The sequence below is a fragment of the Cimex lectularius genome, unplaced genomic scaffold (genome assembly GCF_000648675.2).
Source record: "Cimex lectularius strain Harlan isolate CLEC.00 unplaced genomic scaffold, Clec_2.1 scaffold282, whole genome shotgun sequence".
Lineage (NCBI taxonomy): Eukaryota > Metazoa > Arthropoda > Insecta > Hemiptera > Cimicidae > Cimex > Cimex lectularius.
The window spans coordinates 252,152-264,708 of NW_019392887.1; the positions used below are offsets into that span (position 1 = coordinate 252,152).

The 12,557-nt window shown below is 34.7% G+C and overlaps 1 protein-coding gene across 6 annotated transcripts in view; it reads right to left on the reverse strand.

Moving 5' to 3' along the window:
- The window catches only part of LOC106670997 (histone-lysine N-methyltransferase SETD1B-like), a 100,515-nt gene that overhangs the window by 544 nt on the left and 87,414 nt on the right, over nt 1–12,557 (reverse strand). For 3 of the 6 annotated variants that reach the window (XM_024229071.1, XM_024229069.1, XM_014401721.2), the window contains exons 2-9: nt 2,870–3,056; nt 2,457–2,786; nt 2,238–2,381; nt 1,848–2,129; nt 1,536–1,780; nt 616–779; nt 207–556; nt 28–114 (exon numbers count right to left, since the gene is read on the reverse strand). In XM_024229071.1, coding sequence (XP_024084839.1) covers nt 28–114; nt 207–556; nt 616–779; nt 1,536–1,780; nt 1,848–2,129; nt 2,238–2,381; nt 2,457–2,786; nt 2,870–3,056 — 1,789 coding nt within the window. Of the gene's footprint in view, nt 1–27; nt 115–206; nt 557–615; nt 780–1,535; nt 1,781–1,847; nt 2,130–2,237; nt 2,382–2,456; nt 2,787–2,869; nt 3,057–5,332; nt 5,543–12,557 lie in introns of all 6 variants that reach the window. The other 3 variants (XM_024229073.1, XM_024229072.1, XM_024229070.1) reach the window with 3 other exon arrangements.

Sequence of the window (12,557 nt, forward strand, 5' to 3'; positions counted from 1 at the left end):
TAACCTTAAAATGTGTTTAATATTTACTAGGAGAACGACGTCGTCTTTTGGCTTCACTGGTGGGCCTCCAGGTACAGGGGTGATTGTAATTTCATTTCTGGACTTCTGCTGCTGCTGGAAAAAATTAACAATTTTAGAAAATCAATATATAAATTTGAGTTAATATTGTTATTTACAGTCTTTCATTAGAATTATTTTTATAATACCTTTGAGGATTTGAGTATTTCCGCAATGGAAACTCGAGAAGGTTGTTGAGGCCTGAAATGTGGTGGTGGACCAGGGTTGGTCGGCCTTTCCGGAGCTGTTAATAGCCTTGCCAAAGTAGGCGAAAAGGAGGCTGGCCTGTTGGCCGGTGAAGGAGTTGACTTTGTAAGTATGCCATGAAGGAGGGAGGATGATGGCGGTGAACTTGGCCTGGTCACCGGATGAAGTGTAACTTCTGGATATGGAGGAGGTCCTTTGGTCATGTTGTTATTGTTTAATTTAAAGTGGTCCTTGTAGTTATCTAGACTGTCCCGTGAAACATCTGTATTCGAAGGATGAGGTATTTCTTGTGCTGCAAAAGAGAAATTGCTGTCTGTAAGCGGAATTTGGTAATTTTTCAATACCACTTACATAAATTGTAAGGAGCTTCTGGCACTGTCCTCACTCTTGAGCCAGAACCTAATGCCATATTTGCCATACTGATTAGGGATGAAGGATGCGGTGACATTAATCTGGGGGTATTGTCCCCACGCATTCTCCTCCCTCTTCGAGGTACATACTCTGGATGCCTAGCCCTGAAATTGCAATTTTTTCAGTCTTTTTTAAAATAACTATAACTTATATATAAGTTGAGTTTAAAATACTAAAAAATAGTTGTTTTTTTAATTTTTAATTCATTCATTGTTTGAACAGCCTTATAAACTTCACCAAGGAAAAAGGACCAGGGGTGACAGTAGGAACCCAAACCACAATTGTGGGGTCTACGAGTCAAGAATCTATCACCCTGACCACTGATCTACTGCGGGCTCTAGTAAATAGTTTAAACAACTTCACTAGTTTCGTGGTCTGCTTGACCAATTAATATCATTCAATTAATTAAGGTTTTTAGTTGAGATAAAAAAAGTCAGTGTCACGAGCGGGATTCGAACCCACGACCTTTGGCTTGATACGCCGCTACTCTACCACTTGAGCTATCGTGACTCCAATCCACTCAGGCACTAACTTCCCATCTCAACCCCACCTTTTGAATTTTCCCTCCTTTTCGCCATTTTTCAAATGTCATGTAATCTATTTGATTCTCGGCGACAAATGAAATGGCCACCATAATGGACTCAGAAAACATGTTAAACATGTGTTCACTGATTCACAGACCAACTATCACCTTTATGAACAATCAACTTTAATTAAAGAGAGAATTAACAAGTGATAATTATAGATTCACTGGAAACAATATTTAACTCATTAATTTTCTTTTAATTATGATAATGAAAGCAGACATTTCATGTGGGGCAATCAAATATAAACATATAAGACATAGTTTGATGAGATACCTAAAATCGGCGATGATAGATTTGACATCAACAAATGTTCCAATTCTTCCTTCTCTAGATGGCTGATCGTAGGAAGCATAAGGGCTAGGCTTGGGCAGAATGGGTCTCTGCATTCTGCTGTAGTCTGGAGGCATAGGTGTGTTCCGGGAAGTTGGTGGACCACGTGAATGCATCAGACCTGGACTAGAAGAAACAATCGGAACCATCATTAGCTCATTCTGACTCCCTTGTGTTGCTGCAAGGTTCTGAAATCAAACAAAATGTTTACTTGTATGCCCGCAAGTCTGAGAAATTAAAAGCTTCAATGCTTACTTTATGCATATTAGGTGCTTCAAAGTTGTTTAGTTTGTGCGACTGAGGTTCGTCGAGGCAGTTTATTCTTTTTCGCCTTAGAACCCTTTCGAGCATTTCTTCTTTCAACTTCCTCAACCTTAGAAGGGCATTCCACTCTACTTCTTTGACCCTTGCCATGTCTGTTAGGGCTTCAACTTCTTTTTGAAGTTTATCGGCCGCTTGGTCTAACTCTTCTGAATTCTGAGTGCAATCGCTGATATATTCCTGTATCATTCTCTCACGCTCATCACTGCCAAAGTTCTACAATTGAAAAATACTCATTTTCAACAATAATTTTTTAAATACTCATTAGGAAATTAATATCAAATTTAAAAAGTAACGAGGCATAAAATAAGCACATCATCTTACTTGTAGTCTGAATGATACTTCACTGGACTGATTTTCCACTTCAGGTTCCATTTTTATTTTTTTTCTACCAGTTTCACTTTCACTGCCACTGCTCATCTCTCCTTCACCATCTCTTTCCATACTTCTTTTCTGCCTTTCTTCACTCTACCAAACAAATCAGTTTTAATTCAACATTAGTATAAAAAGTAGAAAGTCAATGTGAACAAATGTTTAATTTACCTGGCTTACATGATTACTAGATATTGTAAGTTTATCCTCCTCTTCCTCAGTTTGGAGTTGATTCTGAACCTTTTCCTCTTTATCTTCAGGAGAAGGTGGTTTAGAGGTCTGTTCCTCACCTTTGGACAATGAAGCCGGACATTCAGTTTGGGTTTCTTCTTCTTCTTCTTCTTCTTCTTCTTTGTCTTCCTCTTTGGTATCTACTTCATCCGACTCATCTTTGTCTTCATTCTTCTCTTCTTTTTTCTTTTCACAAGTCATTTCTTCTTCTTCTTCCTCATCTTCTTCTACTTCTTCTTGAATACGCTTCTCTACATCATCGGTAATACGCTGAAATGTATTATTAAATTTTTAACAAATCAGACTACAACTCGAGGACATGGAAGAAATCAAATTCTCAACTGACTACTAACTTTGACAACTTGTTCCACATTGCTAATATCATCCTCAATGTGGTCGCCGTTCACCAGCTTGGTTTCTACAGGTGGTGTCTTGGCATCAGTCTCTTCAAGCGGCTTTCCAATCTCTGGCGCTCCTTCTGCAGTCAAACACCCACTGCTTTTCTCGCAGTCTCCTTCCATAACGTGCATCCTGTTCAGTCTGAAACAAAAAAATGACAATTTATAATTATAGTATTATTTGGAGTTTTATTTTGCCAAATAGAAAATGACAATAACCAGTGATCATCATCAATATAACCACATGTTTTCAACACATCTAACTATAAAATAACTGAAATGAAGGCATTCAAAAAGTGGCACCCACAGCAGCCCTAGTGGGTGTGGGAGAGAGTAAAAGTGAATAGAGAGGGGGACTAGAGAAGGAGGAGAAGAAGGAGAAGAAGAAAAAGAAGATTAGAAGGACAATAAGAGTGAGCGGGGTAGGGGGAGTGAGAAGAAAGAGAAAGAGTGAGAGGGAAAGAGAGTGAGAGAGAAGAAAAAGATAAATACACAAATGCAATGTAAAAATAGGGATGTCTAGAGTAAGAATAAGAAGAGTATGAGTAAGAGTATATAAATAAGTAAGAAGAGCATGAGTAAGAAAAGTATAAAAAGATAGGAAAAAGTAGGTACATAGAGAGGGAGGGGGGGAGTGAGTGAGTGAGTGAGTGTGTGAGAGAGAGAGAGAGAGAGAGAGAGAGAGAGAGAGAGAGAGAGAGAGATTGAGGAAGAGAGAGGAGTACAAAATAAATATAGTTTGGCTAACGACAGCAAACTATTCGACATTAGAACAAGTTATATTTAAAATCCGTTGAACTAATTCGATTCACCTCCCCATACATCTGCATATAAAATAAATATATATAAAGATTAGATTAAAATTCACTATTATGTTTTTATACCTGTATGACAGTCTCTGTTATCAGTATAACTACAAATTTTAAATCGAAACTGAAACTGACCTTATCACACAATGGAATTGAATTTAACGACAGTTCTGTCGAACAATTGTGTAATTCGGAAGGCCATAAAATATATTGACATAACAGCCTTTGTTGTTATTGTTATTTTAAAAGGTTGTTTGACGGCCGAGCGTTCTTGAAATTTCTGACTCCCGAACAATCACGTCATTCATCTGTTATTAATTACCTTTTCCGATGTCAAATAATTACATAATCCCCAAGGTCGGAAAATTTATCATCGTCGCACAAATTCTCAGTGATGTACAAAGCAAAAGTTTTTTTTTTTTTTTTTGAATAAAAATAACAGAGTTTTGAAATTACGTGAATTGTCAAAACGAAAAGTTTTTTTTAAATATAAACAAGGCAAATTACGTTAGGTAAAACAAACAAGCTAAGTTTTACTAGGTTTCCTATTTATTCTTGACTTTATATTTAACTTTACAATTCAAAAATAATTAATTTAAATTATATTCAATAGGTAAAGATTTGGCTATTGATGTAATGCAGGGTGGTGAATTTTTAACAATATTTAACGTTATTTTTCACGACTTGACGTCTTTAAAACTGTATTGGCTATGTTTATTCAAAAAACAGCGATGAGAAATTTATTGCTGTGGGAATTCAGGTTCAGTAATTGGTTGGAATTCGAAGTTCAGACAGTCTTGAAGAAAGAGAAGAGGTTGAAGGAGTCAGTGAAAACCAGTCATGTGGACACTGGTCAGGACAAAACTTTGCATTATCATCGTTGCTATATGTCAGCAATTAAAGTGAACATAAATCTTATACAAGAACATTAAAATTCACACAAGAAGTACATAAGATTTACTAGTCAGTAGTAAAGTGTACAAGTTGCACGTGTTCTACCAGATACGGTTCCATCTTCCATGTGACAATCCTTCAATTTACCTGAACCTTTTCCGAATGGGACTGGAAACGCCGACCCGTGCTCGTCCGTGCGAAGCACTGCTCCGTCTGTCGGAGGCGGCATCGGCCAAGAGGCGTGCGATAAACGCGACGCCTTGACGTCATCTGCCCCGGCCCTGACCACGGCTTCCTCACGAGGAAAATCGATCCTTCCCTAAAACGCATGCGTCGACCCTTTACAACAGGTAACATTCCACAAAGGCAGATCTGATTAATTTCCGAGGGGAAAATTTAATTCGACTACCAGCTTTAAGAGAATCGAGGGTAGAAAAGAGACTCAAGGCCTTTTTGAAACTGGCCCAAGGACTGAGAGTTGCTTCAACAAAAGACCAACTGATACCAGTTTAATATTTAAAAGAAACACTTTCCGTTTTATGTAATTCGACTACAATAATATTTTACTCGGTGACAATCTACCATCAAAGTCACTTTTTACACTTATCCAGCAAAAATTTATTTTATTAAAATTCCTTTCAAATTGTCATGGGCTATTTTACGAATAAACTGTGGAACAATATCTAACAATTTTCATTTGTTTATGTGATAGTACCCGGCCATTTTGGTCTGCTCATCCTCGCAGTTTTGGTCAGTCGGCCAGGTTTCTTCTCGCCTCTGTGTCACCGTCACACGTTGCTTATGACTTGACTAAGCTGTCAGAAATGTATAGACTCAAGTTCATTTTCAGTGGTGCTTTGTCCGCCTCACCATGCTTAAAACCCAGAACAAACCACCACTTAAAATGGCGAAAAGTTGAAGCGATCTGAAAGACAAAAAGACCACAGGTTAACTGCTCAGCAGATCCCAAGAGGGAAAACTCATAATTAAACAGTTTTAGTAAAGGAATAACACAATTGAAATACACGAGTATAATACAGGAATAAATTGCAGAATAAAATCTGTTGTATTTTACAGATTGAGCATTAATCTAATGAGTAAAAGACACTTTCTGCTTGGTATTTCATTTAGCCAGCATATTCTGTACTGGTGCATGGTTATAAACAGGGTCAGGCAATGGCAAGAATTTGCTACTAAACATTTATAGCTCTCAACACGACACGCAAGGATGGCACAATTACACAGAAAACAAATACTTTGAGCCCTGAAGATGATCTCAATAAAAGATCGAAACGTTGGCACGATAAAGAAAATGTTTTTCTGAAACCTACATCACACCCGACCGCATCTCACGATATCTGAATAACTCTCGATTAACGGTCACTAATCTCTACACACAAACATTTATAACAAAACGATATTTTACGACGAAGACTAACAAGGGTACGATGAAGTTGGTGGGTTACTGATTTCGACCAAACTTTTTTTGGTGATTCTACACTTCAAAATGTCGTACACGTACATCACTTCTTATGATTAAGTGGTTTCGCCAAAAAAATTTGAATGTTGAAATTTTTCGTCTTTTATATTTTTATTTCGCCTTTCTACTTGCTCAAATCAACTATATGACTACACCATTTTACAGCACGTTTTTAGGCAGATTGCAATAAAAATATAGAAAAAGCTATCAAAGTTTATCAATTACCAAAAAATTTCTAAAAACCTAGTATTTTCAAGTAAACTCGGTCATATTTTTCTTTAGCACTTCCCGAGACCGCTAAATAATTTGTTGATTTTTTTACATGTTCACAATTATTAATTTACTGTACATATACATGTATATACATATTATTTACAAGTTAGTAACAAGAGTACCAGTAATAATACTTTACCTCTCGACTTAAATAAATAAAGGATATATAATGTCTTAAAACTGAAATGTTGGGAAAACTGGACTACAAAACCCAACCCTGTAATTTTTCTTTTGATTGAATTTTAACTTATCAATATTTTTACCCTAAATTGTTCTGATTTTTGAGAATTTGTTATCGGAAAGAACACAGGAATAATTTTGAGATTCGTGTCTTAATTGCTTTACAGATCAAAAAATAACAATCATATCTGACATATCGATCTATGATCAATAATAGGACATTCAGCTACTGAAATCCACGTTAACCAAGTCTAGCTAGATGGTATGAAAGGAAAACCAACAAAGCATTAAATGCAACAGACGTTTCCTCGTTTCTACCAATAATCTCCACTATTGGGTGAGATAACATACACAGATCACTATGCTGCCCTGATAAGAATATTTTGCATGGGGTCTGAGTGCTCTACTTCGCAAAGTTCTAAGACTATTTTTTCTTTGCCTAAATATATCTTAATTAGCATAATAACGCTTCATAATATAAAATGAATTCATAATATAATGTGTGGTGATTAGTGACCGTTAGTCGATGATTATTCGGAAATCGTGAGATGCGGTCTGGTGTGACGTGATTTTCTTTATTTTGCCAACGTTTCGAACTTTATTGAGATCATCTTCAGGGCCTGGGAGTTACAAATATTGTTTAAATTTAACAAATAAATGAAGGATGTGGAAAAATGTGAATTTATACAATGCAAAAAAAATATTTTTTATATTCAATCAAAGTATTTCTATTCACTCAAAGTGCTTATTTTCTGCGAAACACGCAATAAACTAATAATTCTCAATAAAGATCGAAACGTTGGCACGATAAAGAAAATGTTTTTCTGAAACCTACATCACAACAGACCGCATCACAAGATTTCCGAATAATCATAATATAATGTAGAGGCAATAGACAGATGATCAGTGGCAGACTTTTGAGACTTTTAACTCAATAAAACGATACAAATAGGCTTTTAGGTGGATCACTTCTCCCAAGTATAGAGAAAATGTTAGGCATACGGTTAGCTCCCTCAAAAGTGGCAACAGCAGTATTTACAACAAAAAAACATAAAACAGTTGTTCTTAAAGAATTGAAGAAAAACCAGACCGAAGGAAAAAAAGCGAAAGTAAATGGAAGGACGAGTTGAATAGTGCATAAGCAACATGCTTTCAGCTGCACCTGAAGCAAATTTCTAGTTATGTTCTACTCTTTAATTCAACCCAAGTTTGATTCCAATTTCGTGCCAATATTAGCTAGTATTACTTTATGGATGTTAATAATATTTTGATTATGTTGAGCCAATATTTTGTAGAATAAATTACTATGTTTTGTTTGTACGTTGCTCATCCAAAGAAGTGTTCCTTACTAGCGATTTGGAAATTTTGGGATACATGAAACAGGTTCAAAAACAAATATTCGTGAAATGAATTTTTGAACCTTTAAATTTTTTCGAAGCTATCTAACAATGCTGACGTTTTTGGACAAGAGGTTAAAAAAGTTGTGCCATGCATAAAAGTTGATGGTAGAGTAGTAAGAAGGAAATCCGTACAGATCACTTTTAGTTTGCTCGTAAAATCGGTCATCTCGTAAAATGATTCGGTCATGGTAGGTTAACAACCATAAGAGTCAATCGATGAATGGTAACATTTATCATTCATTCAGCCATACCCAATGCTGATATTTATATAGATTTTATTTACAGATCATCCAAGCAACTATAAACTTAAGACTGGCATGCCATCAGTACTGATTATTTCAACCTGTCAGTTATTTTCCCTGACCACGCTGTCTGTCAAGGTTTCCTGACAGTGAAGAGCGAAGGTTGCCAGTTCAGCTTGATATCAGTTTTTTCCTCGAAAATTTATAAACAACACAAACAATAAGTTTCTATTTGATCCTTTAATATTCAATTTTTATAAATAATACGTACAGGGGGGACTTGAGACTTCATTATTAAACCTATTAAACCTTCCCTCGGGCAAATAATCTTAGGCCGATGTTACATAAACATAATCAAAAGGTAAATGGATGTGTCAAACGTAGTATGAAATGCGCTGTTCTTTTATCAGGATTGAACTTAACTCTAGTGACGCAAGAAGCCGAACCGAATGACAAATCACGCAACACGACAAAACTTGCTCCAGGTTTTCACATAATTTATGCGCTGATTCTTTAAAACAAAAAAACCTATATAAAATTTTAAAATGGGATTATACGAAAGTAAAGTTATGATTTTTTGAGCAGGAGGGAAAAACAAATAAAAAATTAGATGTCTTCAAAGGGTCTAGTGATTCGGTTTCTACTTTAACCTTTTAACATCCTCTGCATGACCCGTCCGCTGTAATAGCGAGCAATCCCTGCGGGCGGACAGCCGTTCCAGGCAACTGCGCAACCACTGCGCCAAATCTATTTTCAAATTCCCAAGGACGGCAAATTCGATGTACGACCCCTGACGGAAAGGCGTCGCATTAGCCCTCGAGGACTGCCACCAAGGCCGGCTAATCTAGCAAAATTCAAAAACAACTTCGACTTTTTAACAGATTTGACAAACGGTAGGACAACATAGAAACAAGCGTAGATCCAAGAATCTGCCTTTTGCCCACTATGCCAACGTCTTCACACATTTTGCTTCAAATTCTGGAAAACAGGAAAAAGGAAATGAACGACCTTGTCCTTTTGGCCACGATTCATCGAAATTTGCCGAAAATTCGCAAACTTCGACGAGTTAACAGTCAAGACAGAAAATGATGACTACCAAAAGGATCAATCACAGCAAGGAGAATTGTCAGGCACTTTTTCTTTTAATGTAAACCTGAAAAGACAACTTATAATTTTTACCATTTGCCCTTATTTCCCGTAGAGTATAGTAAAATCACTCTGTTGTAATCATCAAAAAAAAGATAACTTGTGCTTTGGAAAAATTTCTTCGAAATTGTCAAAAATACTTCAGGAAACGTTTGTCGGTCTATCTCTCATAAATTGTCTAAACCTTACGCTTTTGCATAAAACAACAGAAATACAAAATTGCTTTGTTTTTTGCCGACGATTTTTCTAGAAATTTTCAGAAATACTTCTCTCGAGATAAAACAGCAGAGAAAACTTTATTTACGTACATGAATTTTGACAAGCATTCTTCTTTCATTATAAAAAATAATCCCGCCCGCGTAGTCAAAACCATTCTTTTAATAAAATTACAAAAAATATTTATTATTTTCTTTATTTACTTTCTTTTCCTTCTCATAATTTGTTAGGCACAGTCAAAAAATGATCTTCTATACAAAACAGCAGAAACAAAAAAAAATTCTTTGAGCTTTTGCTAGCAATTTCTTACCAACTATGGAAAAACTTTTCTCTTATTAAAAAAACTTTCTAATGATGAATATTTAGTTAAAAGGAAACCTGGTACCCATTTTATTTAGAAAAGACGAGAATTTATTTAGAGATGGACGTTGTGGAACATAAAGCCCATCCTCAGCATTCAAAGTGAACGATTCGGGGTACAACAATAAGCAATCAGTACGGTTCATGTTAAAGTTATACTTAAAACAATGGGCCAGCGGAACAACGGAAAATTTGATATACAAGGAAAATGTCAGCCTTGTTAAAATTGGGTTAGGGGGATTTTAAGAAAAAAACAGCAGAAAAAAGCTTAGTTTTTGCCTAGGAAGGACTTTTATATTGTAAAAACAATAGAAACGAGAAGGGTTGAGAAAAACAATTTGCTCATAATTTTCTAGAAATTATTTAAAAAATCTACTTTATAGAACACAACGGAAATAAAAAAACCTTTATTGATGTTTTGTTTGAAAAACTCTCCTACAGAAAAAAAACAGAAGAAACAAAAACTATTTTGATTTTTTTCTTATGAATTCCTAAAAAATTGGCACAATCTTATTTCTATAGAAAAAAAGCTCGATTTTTGACTGATTTTTAAAAATATAGCTGTAAAAAGCTTAGTTTTTACCTAGGTTCACCAGAAATTTCGAAAAGCACTTTTATTTTGTAAAAACAATAGAAACGATAAGAGTTGAGAAAAACAATTTGGTCATAATTTTCTAGAAATAATTTAAAAAATCTACTTTATACAACACAGCGGAAATAAAAAAAACCTTTATTGATGTTTTGTTTGAAAAACTCTCTTACAGAAAAAAACAGAAGAAACAAAAACTATTTTGATTTCTTTCTTATGAATTCCTAAAAAATTGGCAAAATCTAATTTCTATAGAAAAAAAAAGAAGGAAAAAACGCTCGATTTTTGACTGATTTTTAGAAATACATCAGAAAAAAATCATAGTTTTTGCCTACGATTAACTAGAAATTTTGAAAAGCACATTAATTTTGTTTAAAAAAAAGAGAAAAACAACAAGAAAAACAAGAAGATTTGAGAAAACATGTTTGCTTATATTTTTTTAAAAATTATCACAAAAATCTCTTTTATAGAAAACAGTAGACAAACTCCCCTCTACTATAAATAAAAAAGCAGATGAAATCGAAACAACCTGATTTTTGTCTCTAACTTTCGACAAAGTGTAAAAAACTTCTTTTTTGGAGAAAACAACAGAAGCTAAAAACTACCGCGATTTTCACCTCTTATTTCCTAGATATTTAGGAAATATCTCCTCTTTTATATCAGCCAACCATATCATAGGAACAGACACGAACCTTTTTTCCATTGTGCCAATGTTTCCATAGAATATATCGATATCAATCAGTCAATGCAAGCTTTTTAAAAGTTTTACTTTACAAACTATTCAGCCAAAGGTCAATAAACTGTACAGTGCGTTTCTACGTTTTCGAATACAAAATCCAACCTCGAAATCAAATCATTACGAATGATTGTTTATTATAATTAAGTGAATTAAAAACCACGTACTTCAATGTATTGCCTCTCACCTTGCTATGATTCACACTCAGATGAGAATAAAAGGCGAGAAATGCTTTCATACTGCAATAATGAATAGAAATTTCAGCATATTTAAAGGAGAGGAGACAACGGGAATTTAGATTTTGTTTCAGACTTCAATCTTTTTCAAATTTGCCATCAGAATTTGTGCATTCCTTTAACATTGTTTGTCCTGGCTAAGATTAGATAATTGGCAATAGAAGGAATCGCCTTGATAACGTTCAACTGGATAAAATTACAAATAAATAAAAGGCCAATGAAAATTTACTTAAATATTTCACTTTATTAGGATTCATTCTTGGATTTTTAAATTTTATTTATGCCAAGAAGCCTGAGTTACTGTAGAATTTATTTTGATTATCTGCATTGTTTAAAAAAATAAACAAATAAATGGCAAATTTAAAGGGTAACTATTATATAAGGTAATAATGGCGTTTTAGAAAATATGGCATTTCCTGCTTGAAAAATAAAGTGCTTGTGTAAGATTATCTAACGATAATAATACAACGGCTCGTGATAGTGAATAATACCTTTGTGAATTGAATCATTCAAACCGCTTTCCAATAGAATTATCACTAATAAAAACAGAACACTATGAATAAAGACGTAGATTTTTAGGTCGTCGAACTCATCAAAACAGTCATACGTGTTAATGACGGAAGTGTGCATTCCCCCGTCAGCTTTTTCCGTCCAAAACGGCTCGATAATTGACCCACGATTTAAAAAAAAAAATGTTTCATATACCTATCTTTTATAGAAAACGGAAGAAAAAAACCTACCTTATCTTTTCCACCAATTTGGCTAGAAATAGCAAAAAAACTTGTCTTTCATAAAAAAAGAAGTAACAAGCTGCCTTGATTTTTCGCCTACAATTTCCTAGCAATTGTCAGAAACGCTTTTTCTTGTAGAAAACAGTAGAAGCGTTAAAACCACCTTGATATGAGCCCATAAATTCCAAGATATTGCAAAAACATATCTATTTCGTGCAAAACAGCAGAAACATAGAAACCTACCTTGACTTTTCGTCCATGATTTTCTAAATATTGTCAGAAACAATTCTTTCTTTAGAAAGCAGCGTTAAAACTACCTTGATGTATGCTCACAAATTCCTAGACATTGTG